The following is a 19,119-nucleotide window of genomic DNA, read 5'->3' as shown; positions in this document are numbered from 1 at the left end:
TGGGCCTAGCTCGAGGCTAGCTGGTGCATGCTTCTGGACAGGGTCGTTAGCAACAATAGCCACTCGGTAGGAACTAGCTAGCTGCAAAGATCCGGTGTAATGGTCCAGAGATTGCGGCAGGAATCCGGTGATGTAGTGGAGGGAAAAAAGCAGTCCGATATGCTCAGGGCTGATATGGTGCTGTGCAGACTGGCAGATATTATCCAGGCTAAAGTGGCTGGAGTCCGAGCTAAAGGTAAAGACCGCTAGCAGTGGCTAACAATGACTAAAAAGCTAGTAGCTAATTAGGTCTAAAATATAGCAGATCTGTACCACATTGGGGGCGGGTTGCAGGAAGTTTATTTAATTAGAAAATGGAGAAAAAAAAAGAGATTGAAATATAATGAAATGTATACAACAAAAAATATAATAATAATATTTACATGGGACAAAAACAAACACGTCTTACTGCCCACCATCTTGGTACTAACTAACCTTACAGGACCCCACAGAATCTTACATGACCCTCTAGAACCCTACACAACACTACAGGACACTCTAGAACCCTACATAACTCTATAGAACCCAACAGAACACTCTAGAACCCCAACTAATCCTACAGAACCCCAACTAATCCTACAGGACCCTCTAGAACCCTACAGGACCCTCTAGAACCCTACAGGACCCTCTAGAACCCTACAGGACCCTCTAGAACCCTACAGGACCCTACATCAACTCCACAGAACCCTACATAACGCCACAGGACCCTACAGAAGCCTAACCTTCAGCTAGAACTCTGACCTAGAAGGTGTTGCAACAGCTTTGGATTTGTCTGTAAAGCTTCTTTTCCTGCTGATTACCGGTGTGGATGCACATATCTAGATGAAGTGGAGGTGTTTGTCTGGTGCAATGCCGTAGTTGTCCTTGTTGTCTTCAAACACCGTAGTGAGGCCCTCCAGGTAGAGAGAATGGAGACAGTCTATATCATCTTTAGTGGGAGAGGGGGTCTGGACCACTGGAATAGGCCTACCCACTGGAGAGAGAGAGAGAGATGAGAGGGGGTCTGGACCACTGGAATAGGCCTATCCACTAGAGAGAGAGAGGTGAGAGATGTGAGAGGTGAGCGAGGGATGGAAGAGAGGTGTGAGAGAGATGTGAGAGGTGAGGGATGAGAGGTGAGCGAGAGATGAGAGAGAGAGAGAGAGAGGCGAGAGGTGAGGGATGAGAGGTGAGCGAGAGATGAGCGAGAGATGAGAGAGAGAGAGAGAGAGAGAGAGGCGAGAGGTGAGGGATGAGAGAGAGTTGAGTGTGTGTCTTACCAACAGTGTGTATGGGCTCTCTGTAGGGCAGTAGACCAAAGCTGTATTGGAACACTCCTCGTCCGGTGAACATTGGCAGCGCAACTCCCATGAGCCTTTGCAAGTGGTCCTGGAGCCAGCGGAGCGGCGAACCGGCAGGGTTGGTCATCTGGTCGAAGAGCTCATTCTCCCCAAAGGAGAACACAGGTACTAGCTGGGCCCTACGAGACATTATATATACTGGACATTACACAAACCAGCAGGGTTGGTCATCAGCTTGTTTTCCCCTGAAGGAGAACACAGGTACTAGCTGGGTCCTATAGGACAATAACTGGTGGTGTCACTTCCCCCTTACTCTCAATAACTGGTGGTGCCACTTTCCCCTTACACTCAATAACTGGAGGTGCCACTTTCCTCTCTATTTTGGCCAACTCTTGCATGCAGAACTGCTATAACTCAGCAACATGTGGGTTTTCCAGCATGAACTGCTCGTTTCAAGTCCTGCTACAACATCTCAGTTGGGATTAGGTCTGGACTTTGACTAGGCCATTCCAGAAATTCAAATGTGTTTTTTCAACCATTTTCACGTAGACTTGATTGTGTGTTTTGGATCATTGTATTGCTGAATGACCCAGCTGAGCTTCAGCTCACAGACGGATGGCCTGACATTCTCCTGTATAATTCTCTGATACAGAGCAGAATTCATGGTTCCTTCTATTAAGGCAAGTTGTCCAGGTCCTGAGGCAGCAAAGCATCCCACTACCACCACCATGCTGACATAAACTAGAATAACATATTAACATGTTCAACTGGGACCAGCTGGGTATTAACATATACACTGGGACCAGCTGGATATTAACATATACACTGGGACCAGCTGGGCATTAACATATACACTGGGACCAGCTGGATATTAACATATACACTGGGACCAGCTGGATATTAACATATACACTGGGACCAGCTGGGTATTAACATATACACTGGGACCAGCTGGGTATTAACATATACACTGGGACCAGCTGGGTATTAACATATACACTGGGACCAGCTGGATATTAACATATACACTGGGACCAGCTGGATATTAACATATACACTGGGACCAGCTGGGTATTAACATATACACTGGGACCAGCTGGGTATTAACATATACACTGGGACCAGCTGGGTATTAACATATACACTGGGACCAGCTGGGTATTAACATATACACTGGGACCAGCTGGGTATTAACATATACACTGGGACCAGCTGGGTATTAACATATACACTGGGACCAGCTGGGTATTAACATATACACTGGGACCAGCTGGATATTAACATATACACTGGGACCAGCTGGATATTAACATATACACTGGGACCAGCTGGATATTAACATATACACTGGGACCAGCTGGATATTAACATATACACTGGGACCAGCTGGATATTAACATATACACTGGGACCAGCTGGGCATTAAGGAACACCACAAACTTACAGTACATTAAAATCAAACACACCACATGTATTGAATCTAGTAATTCAATATTACTGTGTTTAAAATCTACCCATGTTTCAGACCTACCTGTATTCCATACCTACCAGTGTTTAAAATCTACCCATGTTTCAGACCTATCTGTATTCCATACCTACCAGTGTTTAAAATCTACCCATGTTTCAGACCTATCTGTATTCCATACCTACCAGTGTTTAAAATCTACCCATGTTTCAGATGTTTCCCACCTACCCGTGTTTTAAACCTACATATGACGTGTTATGACTTCCTGTGTTCCCACCTACCTGTGTTTTAAACCTACATATGACGTGTTTTATGACTTCCTGTGTTCCCACCTACCTGTGTTTTAAACCTACATATGACGTGTTTTATGACTTCCTGTGTTCCCACCTACCTGTGTTTTAAACCTACATATGACGTGTTTTATGACTTCCTGTGTTCCCACCTACCCGTGTTTTAGTGCCAGTTTGATGAATCCCTTGCGGTGTAGAACCTGAAGGGTGAGAGCACCTGGCCGGGCGTCTAGAGCCTCTGGAGCGCCCCCTATAGCCACCACCGCCACATTACCTCCTCTAGGAGCTGAGAGCAGGTAGGACAGGCTGGCTTTCTCACTGGATACCAGACCTGGCATGAACACAATACACACATCACCTTAACCCTTATTTCACACACACACACCTTAACCCCAAATACACATACACAAACATTACACACCCTAATTACACACACACACACAAACCCTACTTACATAGACACCTTAACCCCAAATACACACACACACACATACCTTCACCCAAAATACACACACACACCATAATTACACACACACACACCTTAACCCCAATTACACATACACAAACATTATACACCCTAATTATGCACACACACACACATTATAAACACACTAACCCTACTTACATAGACACCTTAACCCCAAATACACACACACTACACACCATAATTACACACACACACACCTTAACCCCAATTACACACACCTTAACCCTTATTTCACACACACACACACCTTAACCCCAAATACACACCCCAATTACACACACACACACACACACACTAACCCTACTTACATAGACACCTTAACCCCAAATACTGTAGACAGAGAGAGAGAGAGAGACATGTATTCAGGATGTTCCCCTGTAGACACAGAGAGAGAGAGAGAGAGAGAGAGAGAGAGAGAGAGAGAGAGAGTATTCAGGATGTTCCCCTGTAGACACAGAGAGAGAGAGACACATGTATTCAGGATGTTCCCCTGTAGACACAGAGAGAGAGAGAGACACATGTATTCAGGATGTTCCCCTGCAGACACACAGAGAGAGAGAGACATGTATTCAGGATGTTCCCCTGCAGACACACAGAGAGAGAGAGACATGTATTCAGGATGTTCCCCTGCAGACACAGAGAGAGAGACATGTATTCAGGATGTTCCCCTGCAGACACAGAGAGAGAGACATGTATTCAGGATGTTCCCCTGCAGACACAGAGAGAGAGAGAGAGAGAGAGACATGTATTCAGGATGTTCCCCTGTAGACACAGAGAGAGAGAGAGAGAGACATGTATTCAGGATGTTCCCCTGCAGACACACAGAGAGAGACATGTATTCAGGATGTTCCCCTGTAGACACAGAGAGAGAGAGAGAGACATGTATTCAGGATGTTCCCCTGCAGACACACAGAGACATGTATTCAGGATGTTCCCCTGCAGACACACAGAGAGAGAGACATGTATTCAGGATGTTCCCCTGCAGACACACAGAGAGAGAGAGAGAGAGACATGTATTCAGGATGTTCCCCTGTAGACACAGAGAGAGAGAGAGAGAGAGACATGTATTCAGGATGTTCCCCTGTAGACACAGAGATACATGTATTCAGGATGTTCCCCTGCAGACACACAGAGAGAGAGACATGTATTCAGGATGTTCCCCTGCAGACACACAGAGAGAGAGAGAGAGAGACATGTATTCAGGATGTTCCCCTGTAGACACAGAGAGACATGTATTCAGGATGTTCCCCTGCAGACACACAGAGAGAGAGACATGTATTCAGGATGTTCCCCTGTAGACACAGAGAGACATGTATTCAGGATGTTCTGAAGGCGATCCTGTAGACACAGAGAGACAGGAACTGTTGACACTGACGGAAACACACAGACACGTTAGTACACGCCCAGTCAGTCTCTGGCCTATTGTGAAACAGAGTGGAGTCAGTTTGTCTGGCGGTATGTGTCAGTGTCACCTACTTGGTCAGCGTTGTCAGATTTTGCAACAGAAACTTTCACAACAGGAAAACCCTACGGCAGCAAATACAGCGTGTACACACCCACACACCATCCACCCACACACTACCCACCCACCCACACACCATCCACCCACACACTACCCACCCACCATCCACCCACACACTACCCACCCACACACCACCCACCCACTAACCACCCACACACTACCCACCATCCACCCAAACACTACCCACCCACACACTACCCACCATCCACCCAAACACTATCCACCATCCACCCACACACTATCCACCCACACACTACCCACCCACCACCCACACACTACCCACCATCCACCCACACACCACCCACCCACCATCCACCCACACACTACCCACCATCCACCCACACACTAACCACCCACCCACACACTACCCACCCACCATCCACCCACTACCCACCATCCACCCAAACACTACCCACCATCCACCCACACACTACCCACACACTACCCACCCACCATCCACCCACACACTACCCACCCACCATCCACCCACACACTACCCACCCACCCACACACTAACCACCATCCACCCACCCACACACTAACCACCATCCACCCACCCACACACTATCCACCCACACACTACCCACCCACCACCCAGACACTACCCACCATCCACCCAAACACTAACCACCATCCACCCACCCACACACTACCCACCCACACACTACCCACCCACCACCCACCCACCCAAACACTACCCACCCACCCACACACTACCCACACACTAACCACCCACCCACACACCATCCACCCAAACACTATCCACCATCCACCCAAACACTATCCACCCACACACTATCCACCCACCACCCACCCACACACCACCCACCCACCATCCACACACTACCCAGCATCCACCCACACACTACCCACCATCCACCCACACACCATACACCCACACACTACCCACCATCCACACACTACCCACCCACCATCCACACACCACCCACCATCCACCCACACACTACCCACCCACCACCCACCATCCACCCAAACACTACCCACCCACCATCCACACACTACCCACCATCCACCCACACAAACACTACCCACACACTACCCACCCACCATCCACCCACACTACCCACCATCCACCCACACACTACCCACCATCCACCCACACACACACTACCCACCATCCACCCACACTAACCACCATCCACCCACACACTAACCACCCACACACTACCCACCATCCATCCACACACTACCCACCATCCACCCACACACTACCCACCATCCACCCACACACTAACCACCCACACACATGATGTATGTAGTCCCCAAAGAAGGGTACTAACCTCCACACATGATGTATGTAGTCCCCAAAGAAGGGTACTAACCTCCACACATGATGTATGTAGTCCCCAAAGAAGGGTACTAACCTCCACACATGATGTATGTAGTCCCCAAAGAAGGGTACTAACCTCCACACATGATGTATGTAGTCCCCAAAGAAGGGTACTAACCTCCACACATGATGTATGTAGTCCCCAAAGAAGGGTACTAACCTCCACACATGATGTATGTAGTCCCCAAAGAAGGGTACTAACCTCCACACATGATGTAGTCCCTGAAGGGTACTAACCTCCACACATGATGTAGTCCCTGAAGGGTACTAACCTCCACACATGATGTCGTCCCTGAAGGGTACTAACCTCCACACATGATGTCGTCCCTGAAGGGTACTAACCTCCACACATGATGTAGTCCCTGAAGGGTACTAACCTCCACACATGATGTAGTCCCTGAAGGGTACTAACCTCCACACATGTAGTCCCTGAAGGGTACTAACCTCCACACATGATGTAGTCCCTGAAGGGTACTAACCTCCACACATGATGTAGTCCCTGAAGGGTACTAACCTCCACACATGATGTAGTCTCTGAAGAAGGGTACTCTGAACCAGAATGGCAGCATCAGGAGGTAGGGGGTCATTCCGGGGAACAGCGAGGTGAACCCTGACGCCTCCGTACAGAAGTTCCCAAAACCCCCCGCCACCAGAACACCATGGGGGTGGAACCCAAAGATGTAGTTAGAACCAGGGTCCAGATCCACCGTCTTTATGAGCTGGGGGGGGAGAGCAACAGGTACTGTAGTTAGAATCCTCGGCGTGGGTCCTAACCTTAACTCAGGACCCCCCCTTCCGGACCTGCACATAAAGGACCCACACTGAGAGGACCTACATCCAGACCACAGCACCACCAGCCACATACACACACCCCACCCCAACCAATCAACCCTTCCCCCCCAAGTCAACCATGCCCACACCTCATTTTGGCCCACTCAGATCAGACCTATGCCCCTCCTGCCCACCCCATGCCTCCCACTCCCACAAAGAGGGCCTCAATATAGAAGTCACACATACGCCCAGGCCGTGAGCAGGCAAACAGGCCCAACCCCCACTCATACACTAGCCCAAGCCAATGGCATTTACCAGATGCTCAGCAGGCTCTGCTCACACTTACTGGTCTGAGGCCAAACCACACGACCAACAACATTGGACACTTTATGGAACACAAAGCCTTCACCATCTCATCCTGGAATATCCAAGGCATGAGGTCATCTGCCTTTGGCCTAAAGAGCAGGAACCTGGACTTCATCAAAGAAATCAGAAATAAAGACATTGTCATCCTACAAGAAACATGGTATAGAGGAGACGGACCCACAGGGTTACTGAGAGCTACCGGGAGTAAAACAGGGAAGGGACTCAGGGGGTTTGCTAATTTGGTATAGAGCAGAAATAACTCACTATTACATTAAATCAAAACAGGAACATTTGACATTTGGCTAGAAATTCAAGAGGAAATGATCTCAACAGAGAAAAATGTCCTCCTGTGTGCTACCTATATCCCCCCACTAGAATCCCCATACTTTAATGAAGACAGCTTCTATAGGAGGGGTACACCTATAGATCATCTCTTGGCAGTAGTACTGTAGACTACTTTATCACTGACGTCAACCCAGAGTCTCTCAGAGCATTCAGTCAGCCCACTGACAGCCCTATCAGACCACAGCAAAATCACAATGTACTTGAACAGAGCAATACTCAACCATGAGTCATCAAAGCTGAACAAACTGCTATTAAGAAATGCTACAGATGGAAGGAGGGTACAAACCTACCAAACAACTATTGGCCAACAACAAATCCAATCCCTCCTAGACAACTTCCTGGACAAAATGTTTTCCTGCAATAGTGAAGGTGTAAAATTAACAATATATTTGACCTATCAGCTAACATCATATTTAAATTCCGGCAGAAAACCTAAGACAACTTACAACAATGAGAAACAGTTTGATGAAGAATGTAAAAACTAAAAAAGAAATTGAGAAACCTATCCAAACAAAAACACAGAACCAGAAAACCCGAGACACACCTTCACTATGGTGAATCACTAAAACAATACAGAAATACACTACGGAAAAAGAAGGAACAGCACGTCAGAAATCAGCTCAATGTATTTGAAGAATCCATAGAATCAAACCACTTCTGGGAAAATTGGAACAAAATGGAGATGTATGGGTAAACCACTTCTCCAATCTTTTTGTCTCTATAACAAAGAACAAACAGCAAAAACATATACATGATCAAATACAAATCTTAGAATCAACTATTGAAGACTACCAGACTACCATTCTCCAATTACATTGAATGAACTACAGGACAAAATAAAAACCCCCCAACCCAGAAAGGCCTGTGGTGTTGATGGTATCCTCAATGAAATTATAAAATATACAGACCACGAATTCCAATTGGCTATACTTAAACTCTAACACCATCCCACAAACTGGGACAAAACACCCAATTGAGACTGTATGCAGAATTCTGCAAAAATATACTCTGTGTACAACGCAAAACTCCAAAAAATTAATGCAGAGCAGAGATAACATACCTGACTATGTACAGACTCAGTGAGCATAACCTTGCTATTGAGGCACCGCCTCAGTCTTCTCTTGAGAGCCAGGTCTGCCTATGAGCTCACTGCCCACAAAATGAGGTGGAAACTGAGCTGCACTTCCTAACCTCCTGCCAAATGTATGACCATATCAGAGACACATATTTCCCTCAGATTACACGGATACACAAAGATTTCGAAAATAAGTCAAACTGATAAACTCCCATATCTCCTGGGTGAACAGTGTGCAAACACAGTTGCATGATGTGTGGCCCGTTGCCATGACAAAAGGGCAACCAGTGGAGCACAAAAAACATTGTAAATACAGTCGTGGCCAAATGTTTTGAGAATGACACAAATATACATTTTCAAAGTCTGCTGCATCAGTTTGTATGATGGCAATTTGCATTTACTCCAGAATGTTATGAAGGGTGATCAGATAAATTGTAATTAATTGCAAAGTCCATCTTTGCCATGCAAATTAACTGAATCCCCAAAAAACATTTCCTCTGCATTTCAGCCCTGCCACAAAAGGACCAGCTGACATGTCAGTGATTCTCTCGTTAACACAGGTGTGAGTGTTGACAAGGCTGGAGATCACTCTGTCATGCTGATTGAGTTCAAATAACAGACTGGAAGCTTCAAAAGGGGCGGCAGGGTAGCCTAGTGGTTAGAGCGTTGGACTAGTAACCGGAAGGTTGCAAGTTCAAATCCCCAAGCTGACAAGGTACAAATCTGCCGTTCTGCACAGGTAGTTAACCCACTGTTCCTAGGCAGTCATTGAAAATAAGAATTTGTTCTTAACTGACTTGCCTAGTAAAATAAAATAAAAAGGAGGGTGGTGCTTGGAATCATTGTTCTTCCTCTGTCAACCATGGTTACCTGCAAGGAAACACGTGCCGTCATCATTGCTTTGCACAAAAAGGGCTTCACAGGCAAGGATATTGCTGCCAGTAAGATTGCACCTAAATCAACCATTTATCGGATCATCAAGAACTTCAAGGAGAGCGGTTCAATTGTTGTGAAGGCGGCTTCAGGGCGCCCAAGAAAGTCCAGCAAGCGCTAGGACCGTTGATTCAGTTGCGGGATCGGGGAACCACCAGTACAGAGCTTGCTCAGGAATGGCAGCAGGCCGGTTGTGAGTGCATCTGCACGCACAGCGAGGCGAAGAATTTTGGAGGGTGGCCTGGTGTCAAGAAAGGCAGCAAAGAAGCCACTTCTCTCCAGGAAAAACATCAGGGACAGACTGATATTCTGCAAAAGGTACAGGGATTGGACTGCTGAGGACTGGGGTAAAGTCATTTTCTCTGATGAATCCCCTTTCCGATTGTTTGGGGCATCCTGAAAAAAGCTTGTCCGGAGAAGACAAGGTGAGAGCTACCATCAGTCCTGTGTCATGCCAACAGTAAAGCATCCTGAGACCATTCATGTGTGGGGTTGCTTCTCAGCCAAGGGAGTGGGCTCACTCACAATTTGTCTAAGAACACAGCCATGAATAAAGAATGGTACCAACACATCCTCCGAGAGCAACTTCTCACAACCACCCAGGAAGAGTTTGGTGACGAACAAGGCCTTTTCCAGCATGATGGCGCACCTTGTCATAAGGCAAGTGATAACTAAGTGGCTCGGGGAACAAAACATTGATATTTCAGGTCCATGGCCAGGAAACTCCCCAGACCTTAATCCCATTGAGAACTTGTGGTCAATCCTCAAGAGGCGGGTGGACAAATAAAAAGTTTGACAAACTTTAGGCATTGATTATGCAAGAATGGGCTGCCATCAGTCAGGATGCGGCCCAGAAGTTAATTGACAGCATGCCAGGGCGGATTGCAGAGGTCTTGAAAAAGAAGGGTCAACTCTGCATCAACTTCATGTAATTGTCAATAAAAGCCTTTGACACTTATGAAATGCTTGTAATTATACTTCAGTTTTCCATAGTAACATCTGACAAAAATATCTGAAGACACTGAAGCAGCAAACTTTGTGGAAATTAATATTTGTGTCATTCTCAAACCTTTTGGTCACAACTGTACTACCTATATTTATCTGTTCATTTAATTTCCCTTTCATACTTCAAATACTTGCACATTACTACAACACTGGACATAGCCAATAATATAACATTTGAAATGTCCATATTCTTTTAAAACGACAAAGCCCTTTGAATTGAGAGAGAGAGAGATGAATTGAATTGAGAGGGAGAGAGAGATGGAGAAAGCCCTTTGAATTGAAATGAGAAAGAGAGAAAGCCATTTGAATTGAGAGAGATGGGGGGGAAAAGGAAGGAAGTTTGGACAGAGCAGCATGAGCCTCTTGCAGAGCAGTATTGCTTAAACACAGGTTTCATTGAAATGAATGGGAGCATCTCACACTCTGCAAAAGTTACGGCCCATGTAGAAGGCCTGTTAGGGGTCAGTCTTACATTTACAGGGAAGTAGTCTCTGAAGTGTTTCCAGATGCTCCAGTTCCGAAGCCACTCTGACCTCCGACCCCCGCTGGTGGGTGTGTCCCTGTCCAGATACAGCCAACCAGCATACAGCGCCGCCAGAACCCACCAATCAGAGACGCACAGCAACACATACCCTGCTAGACAACACTGGGCTGGGGGATGAGGGGGGGAAATAGGGCAGACATGTTATTGGTCAGTTACTCGCTGGGGGGAGGAAAATAAGGTCACATGTTTGATAAAGGAGAGCAGAGAGCAAATGTGTGTGTGTGTGTGTGTGTATATATATATATGTGTCCATTCTCACCCACACATACCCCTGTCCCCTAACAAGGTGACCCCAGCTTCACTACAGAGACAAAGGTAATGCATGGTCTGCATTGGAAGCACAGCGGTGATGTGGTCTCAGTGCATTCAACAGACTCTGGGAGGTGCATGGTGCTGTGGTACAGAGCTCTATTTGACCTCTGGGAGGTGCATGGTGCTGTGGTACAGAGCTCTATTTGACCTCTGGGAGGTGCATGGTGCTGTGGTAGAGATGGATCTGACATCTGGGAGGTGCATGGCGCTGTGGTACAGAACTCTATTTGACCTCTGGGAGGTGCATGGTGCTGTGGTACAGAGATGGATCTGACCTCTGGGAGGTACATGGCGCTAGGGTTAGAGGGTAAGGGTTAGAGGGTTACACTATGCAACCATAACCACTGATCTAGGACCAGATCACCCTGCCCCAGTCCTAACCTGAACCATTAGATACTAACCTAACCACTGATCTAGGACCAGCCCTAACCTGATCCATTAGATACTAACCTAGGACCAGTCCTAACCTGAACCATTAGATACTAACCTAACCACTGATCTAGGACCAGTCCTAACCTGATCCATTAGATACTATACCAATTTACAGAGGCCAGGTCATGAAGGAAGGCTTGCTCATTAAAGTTTTTTAGCAAGCGTCTATGACAAATCAGGACAGGTTGTTTCACTGAGCAGCCATTACGAACACAGTGTGTAAAACAGTAATCACCAAGATAATTACAGAAAACACCAGACTGATACCTATCAGGATTATTTGTGAGGATAACATCGAGGAGAGAAGCCTTTTCTGGGTGTTTGGAGTCATACCTTGTGGGATTGGTGATAATCTGAGAAAGATTTAGGGAGTCCCATTGCCTTAGGACTTGGTCAGGTAGTTTAAGCCCGTCCCAGTTTAGGTCACCTAGCAGGACAAATTCAGGCTTCGTGTAAGGGGCCAGGAGAAAGCTTAGGGCAGGTAAGGTATTGCTGCCCCCTGTTCCTTCTATAGCTGCCCCCTGTTCCTTCTATTGGCCGCATAGCTGATGCCTGCTGGACTGTTCATTTATCACGGTACTTCACTTTGTTTCTTTGTTTATCTGTCGGCCCCAGCCTCCAACTCAGGCCCTAAGTGTAGTTAACCGACCCGCTCTGTCCATTCATCGCTATTTTACCTGTGTGTAGTTAACCGACCCTTTCTGTCCATTCATCGCCATTTTACCTGTGTGTAGTTAACCGACCCTCTCTGCCCATTCATCACCATTTTACCTGTGTGTAGTTAACCGACCCTCTCTGCCCATTCATCACCATTTTACCTGTGTGTAGTTAACCGACCCTCTCTGCTTATTCATCACCATTTTACCTGTTGTTGTTGACTTAGCTGATTAGCTGTTGTTGTCTTACCCGTTGTTGACTTAGCTAGCTCTCCCAATCAACACCTGTGGTTGTTTTATACCTCGCTTTGTGTCTCTCTCAAATGTCAATATGCCTTGATAAGTATCTTAAACAACAGTATACATTGTTTTAGTTTACTGCGGAGCCCCTAGTCCCACTGTACATGCCTGAGATACCTCCTTTGTCCCACCTCCCACACATGCGGTGACCTCACCTAGTAGAACCAGCATTCCCAGAGATGCAACCTCTCTTATCATCACTCAGTGCCTGGGCTTACCTCCACTGTACCTGCACCCCACCCCACCATACCCTTGTCTGCACATTATGCCCTGAATCTATTCTACCACACCCAGAAATCTGCTAATTTTATTCTTTGTCCCCAACGCACTAGACGATCAGTTTTGCTAGCTTTTAGCCGTACCTTCATCCTACTCCTCTGTTCCTCGGGTGATGTGGAGGCTAACCCAGGCCCTGCGTGTCCCCAGGCACTCTCATTTGTTGACTTCTGTAATCGAAAAAGCCTTGGTTTCATGCATGTTAACATCTGAAGCCTCCTCCCTAAGTTTGTTTTACTCACTGTTTTAGCACACTCCGCCAACCCCGATCTCCTTGCCGTGTCTGAATCCTGGCTTAAGAAGGCCACCAACAATTCTGAGATGTCAATACTCAACTACAACATTTTCCGTCAAGATAGAACTGCCAAAGGGGGAGGAGTTGCAATCTACTGCAGAGATAGCTTGCAAAGTTCTTTCCAGGTCTATGCTTTCCAGGTCTATGCACAAACAGTTTGAACTTCTCATTTTAAAAATGAATCTCTCCAGAAATAAGTCTCTCACTGTTGTCACCTGCTACCGACCCCCCCCCCTCAGCTCCCAGCTGTGCCCTGGACACCATATGTGAATTGATTGCCCCTCATCTATCTTCAGAGTTCGTTCTGTTAGGTTACCTAAACTGGGATATGCTTAACACCCCAGCAGTCCTACAATCTAAGCTAGATGCCCTCAATCTCACACAAATTATCAAGGAACCCACCAGGTACAACCGTAATTACATAAACATGGGCACCCTCATAGATATCATCCTGACCAACTTGCCCTCCAAATACACCTCTGCTGTTTTTAATCAGGATCCCAGCGATCACTGCCTCATTGCCTGCATCTGCTGTGGGTCCGCGGTCAAGCGACCACCCCTCATCACTGTCAAACGCTCCATAAAACACTTCTGCGAGCAGGCCTTTCTAATTGACCTGGCCCAGGTATCCTGGAAGGATATTGACCTTATCCCGTCAGTCGAGGATGCCTGGTCGTTCTTTAAAAGTGCTTTCCTCACCATCTTAAATAAGCATGCCCCTTTCAAAAAATGTAGAACAAAGAACAAATATAGCCCTTGGTTCACTCCTGACCCGACTGCCCTTGACCAGCACAAAAACATCCTGTGGCGGATGGCAATAGCATCGAATAGTCCCTGCGATATGCAACTGTTCAGGGAAGTCAGGAACCAATACACACAGTCAGTCAGGAATGCAAAGGCTAGCTTTTTCAAACAGAAATTTGCAGCCTGTAGCTCAAACTCCAAAAAGGTTTGGGACACTAAAGTCCATGGAGAACAAGAGCACCTCCGCCCAGCTGCCCACTGCATTGAGGCTAGGCGACACGGTCACCACCGATAAATCCATGATAATGGAACATTTCAATAAGTATTTCTCTATGGCTGGCCATGCTTTCCTCCTGGCTAACCCAACCCCGGCCAAAAGCTCCATCCCCCTCACAGCTACTTGCCCGAGCCTCCCCAGCCTCTCCTTCACCCAAATCCAGATAGCTGATGTTCTGAAAGAGCTGCAAAACCTGGACCCCTACAAATCAGTTGGGCTCGACAATCTGGACCCTCTCTTTCTAAAATTATCTGCCACCATTGTTGCAACCCCAATTACCAGTCTGTTCAACCTATTTTTCCTTTCTTCCGAGATCCCTAAAGATTGGAAAGCAGCCGCGGTCATCCCCCTCTTCAAAGGGGGTGACACTCTAGACCCAAACTGTTACAGACCTACATCCATCCTGCCCTGCCCTTCTAAGGTCTTTGAAAGCCAAGTTAATAAAACAGATCACTGACCATTTCGAATCCCACCGTACCTTCACCGCCGTTTCCGAGCTGGTCATGGGTGCACCTCAGCCACACTCAAGGCACTAAACGATATCGTAACCGACATCAATAAAAGACAGTACTGTGCAGCCGTCTTCATCGACCTGGCCAAGGCTTTCGACTTTGTCAACTACCGTATTCTTATTGGCAGACTCAACAGCCTTGGTTTCTCAAATGACTGCCTCGCCTGGTTCACCAACTACTTCTCAGACAGAGTTCAGTGTGTAAAATCGGAGGGCCTGTTGTCCGGACCTCTGGCAGTCTCTATGGGGGTACCACAGGGTTCAATTCTCAGGCCTACTATTTTCTCTGTATATATCAATGATGCCGCTCTTGCTGCGGGTGATTCCCTGATCCACCTCTACGCAGACAACACCATTCTGTATACATCTGGCCCCATACAACACTCCTTCCGTGGCCTCCAACTGCTCTTAAAAGCTAGCAAAACCAAATGCATGCTTTTCAACTGTTCGCTGCCCGCACCCGCCCGCCCGACTAGCATCACTAGTCTGGACGGTTCTGACCTAGAATACACGGACAACTCCAAATACCTAGGTGTCTGACTAGACTGTAAACTCTCCTTCCAGACTCATATCAAACTTCTCCAATCCAAAATCAAATCTAGAATCAGCTTTATATTTCACAACAAAGCCTCCTTCACTCACACCGCCAAACTTACCCTAGTAAAACTGACTATCCTACCGATCCTCGACTTCGGCGATGTCATCTAAAAATTAGCTTCCAATACTCTACTCAGCAAATTGAATGCAGTCTATCACAGTGCCATCCGTTTTGTTACCAAAGCACCTTATACCACCCACCACTGTGACCTGTATGCTCTAGTCGGCTGGCCCTCGCTACATATTCGTCGCCAGACCCACTGGCTCCAGGTCATCTACAAGTCTATGCTAGGTAAAGCTCCACCTTATCTCAGCTCACTGGTCACGATAACAACACCCACCCGTAGCAGGTGCTCCAGCAGGTATATCTCACTGGTCATCCCCAAAGCCAACACCTCCTTTGGCTGCCTTTCCTTCCAGTTCTCTGCTGCCAGTGACTGGAACAAATTGCAAATTGCAACAAAATTTTTTTTTTTTTAAATTAAAAAAAAAATAAAAAAAATCACTGAAGCTGGAGACTTACATTTCCCTCACTAACTTTAAACATCAATCCATCTGTAATTAGCCCACCCAATCTACCTACCGCATCCCCATATTGTTTTTTATTTACTTTGCTTCTCTTTTGCACACCAGTATCACTACTTACACACCATCATCTGCTCATCTATCAGTCCAGTGTTAATCTGCTAAAATTGTAATTACTTCGCTACTATGGCCTATTTAAAGACCTTTTTATTCATAGTGTTATTGACTGTACACTTGTGTATTCCATGTGTAACTCTGTGTTGTTGTTTGTGTTGAGCTGCTTTGCTTTATCTTGGCCAGGTCGCAGTTGTAAATGAGAACTTGTTCTCAACTAGCCTACCTGGTTAAATAAAAGGTTAAAAAATTTTTTTTATAAAAAAATCTTTCTCCAAGTTGAAATGAATTGGCTAGCTAGCTAACGTTAGCTAGCAGGAATCTTCTTAGCTAGCAAGTTCGAGTTCAAACATTATCAGTAGCAAGCTGGCTAACATTACATCCTATCAAACCTTATCGTCAGGTGCCACATTAGCTATGTAAATCTTCCTCTCCATGACATTACTTCAGATTAGGGAGAGGCTGTGTATTTAGAGAGCTACATCACATTACCCAGTAGGGAGAGGCTGTGTATTTAGAGAGCTACATCACATTACCCAGTAGGGAGAGGCTGTGTATTTAGCTAGCTACATCACATTACCCAGTAGGGAGAGGCTGTGTATTTAGCTAGCTACATCACATTACCCAGTAGGGAGAGGCTGTGTATTTAGAGAGCTACATCACATTACCCAGTAGGGAGAGGCTGTGTATTTAGCTAGCTACATCACATTACCCAGTAGGGAGAGGCTGTGTATTTAGCTAGCTACATCACATTACCCAGTAGGGAGAGGCTGTGTATTTAGTATTTAGCTAGCTACATCACATTACCCAGTAGGGAGAGGCTGTGTATTTAGCTAGCTACATCACATTACCCAGTAGGGAGAGGCTGTGTATTTAGCTAGCTACATCACATTACCCAGTAGGGAGAGGCTGTGTATTTAGCTAGCTACATCACATTACCCAGTAGGGAGAGGCTGTGTATTTAGCTAGCTACATCACAGTATCACAGCTAGCAGACCACACCTTTGTTGTCTCTGGGTAATTAGACATAACTGTAAAATATTACACTGACCCAGGTTGAACCTGGCCTTTGCCCGTCATGTCATCGGGCGAAAGCGGGAAGGGAAGAGCGCCCTTCTCAAATCCAACAGTAATCTGGTACAAAACATGCCTTCACGGCGCCCGGGCGAGATGAATCGAACCCCCTCATTGGTAAACACGCCTTCACGGCGCCCGGGCGAGATGAATCGAACCTCCTCATTGGTAAACATTGGAATGCAAGTAATCCAGGCCCAACCCATCCATACAATTCCCGACTCAATTCCAAATATCGTTTTGGACAACACTGATTTTATGACCAATATTATCCAATTAACACTTTGTAGTCAATTTTGCCACTAGAATGAATGACTCATATTAATACCACAGTTTATACCTGAAAAGTTGATTCTAGGAGGCAGTATAATGGGTTAGTCAGATCTATTGGCAATTCACAGTTTGACTATTTACTCTATTTGCAACAAACTGATTGATCGAACCTTGAGAACATCACAACACTCTCAGCTAATCTCCAACACACAGAGAGAGAGAGAGACTCAACCAGTGAAGAACAAACACTATTGTAAATAAAACCTGTTTATTTATTTTCCCTTTTGTACTTGAACTATTTGCACATCATTACAACACTGTATATATCCTATATCCTACATAATATGACATTTGAAATCTCTTCAAAATTATTTTGGAACTTTTGTAAGTGTAATGTTTACTGTACATATTTTGTTAATTTCACTTTTGTTTATAATATTTCACTTGCTTTGGCAATGTAAACATATGTTTCCTACGCCAGTAAAGCCCTTAAACTGAAATTGACTCACCTAGCGCAAGGAAAGAGAAGACCCACTGCAGCACCGCGGCTGTCTGGAGTCTCCTCCGCAGCGGGATGTTCAGCGGAGCGAACAGGATCTTCATCTCGGGAAACACACGACCTTTCTGGCTACAAGGTTTTAATCTGCCTGGTCCCGTTCTGTCTGTCTGGCTGCGGGTGTGTGAGAGAGAACACGTTGTTGTTTTGAGTGATAGCTCCTAATTTTCTGCAACAAAGTTCTGAAACGCACGGGTCAGGCTCGTGCAGCACCGTGGAAGTTCCGTTATCAACGTTACTCGGTTGTTGCTGGTTTTTAGTTAACCTTTCTAGTTTCAGTGACGGAGTTAATATCTGCAAACGAACTTTAGAAATTAACTAATAGAACAAGTCACCTGCAAGAGGACTCTCCAACCCACGTCACGACCTTCTTCCCGGAATGGAACCGTGTCAACCAATCAAAGGAGAGGAGAGGTCGGGAGGACAGATTTATACCAGAATAATAATAGATAGTAGTTTAAACTCTAGTTATTTATAAAAATAATAATAGTAGTAGACCGAAACTCTAGTTATTTATAATAATAATAATAGTAGTAGACCGAAACTCTAGTTATTTATAATAATAAGTAGTAGTAGACCTAAAGTCTAGTTATTTATAATAATAGTAGACATAAACTCTAGGTATTTATAATAATAATTAGTAGCTTAAACTCTAGTTATTTATAATAATAGTAGGCCTAAACTCTAGTAATTTATAATAATAG

General features: G+C 45.9%; 1 protein-coding gene across 2 annotated transcripts; it reads right to left on the bottom strand.

The window, feature by feature from the left end:
- Window positions 1-322: 322 nt before the first annotated feature.
- Window positions 323-18,850, bottom strand: LOC112222911 (2-acylglycerol O-acyltransferase 2-A). Of its 2 annotated transcripts, XM_042314140.1 has the most exons (7): window positions 18,751-18,850; window positions 18,369-18,529; window positions 11,402-11,580; window positions 6,949-7,153; window positions 3,231-3,405; window positions 1,299-1,498; window positions 323-1,012 (listed from the first exon to the last, which is right to left on the bottom strand). In XM_042314140.1, exons 2-7 carry the CDS (start codon window positions 18,460-18,462, stop codon window positions 858-860), a joined length of 1,008 nt encoding a protein of 335 aa, XP_042170074.1. In that variant the 5' UTR covers window positions 18,463-18,529; window positions 18,751-18,850; the 3' UTR covers window positions 323-857. The 2 variants fall into 2 exon arrangements, with proteins under 2 accessions (XP_042170074.1, XP_042170075.1); XM_042314141.1 differs by lacking the exons at window positions 11,402-11,580; window positions 18,369-18,529; window positions 18,751-18,850 and adding an exon at window positions 8,977-9,015.
- Between the last annotated feature and the right edge of the window lie 269 nt (window positions 18,851-19,119).

This window comes from Oncorhynchus tshawytscha, unplaced genomic scaffold (assembly GCF_018296145.1).
Source record: "Oncorhynchus tshawytscha isolate Ot180627B unplaced genomic scaffold, Otsh_v2.0 Un_contig_1932_pilon_pilon, whole genome shotgun sequence".
NCBI classification, from domain to species: domain Eukaryota; kingdom Metazoa; phylum Chordata; class Actinopteri; order Salmoniformes; family Salmonidae; genus Oncorhynchus; species Oncorhynchus tshawytscha.
This window is presented reverse-complemented; position numbering and strand designations above follow the sequence as displayed.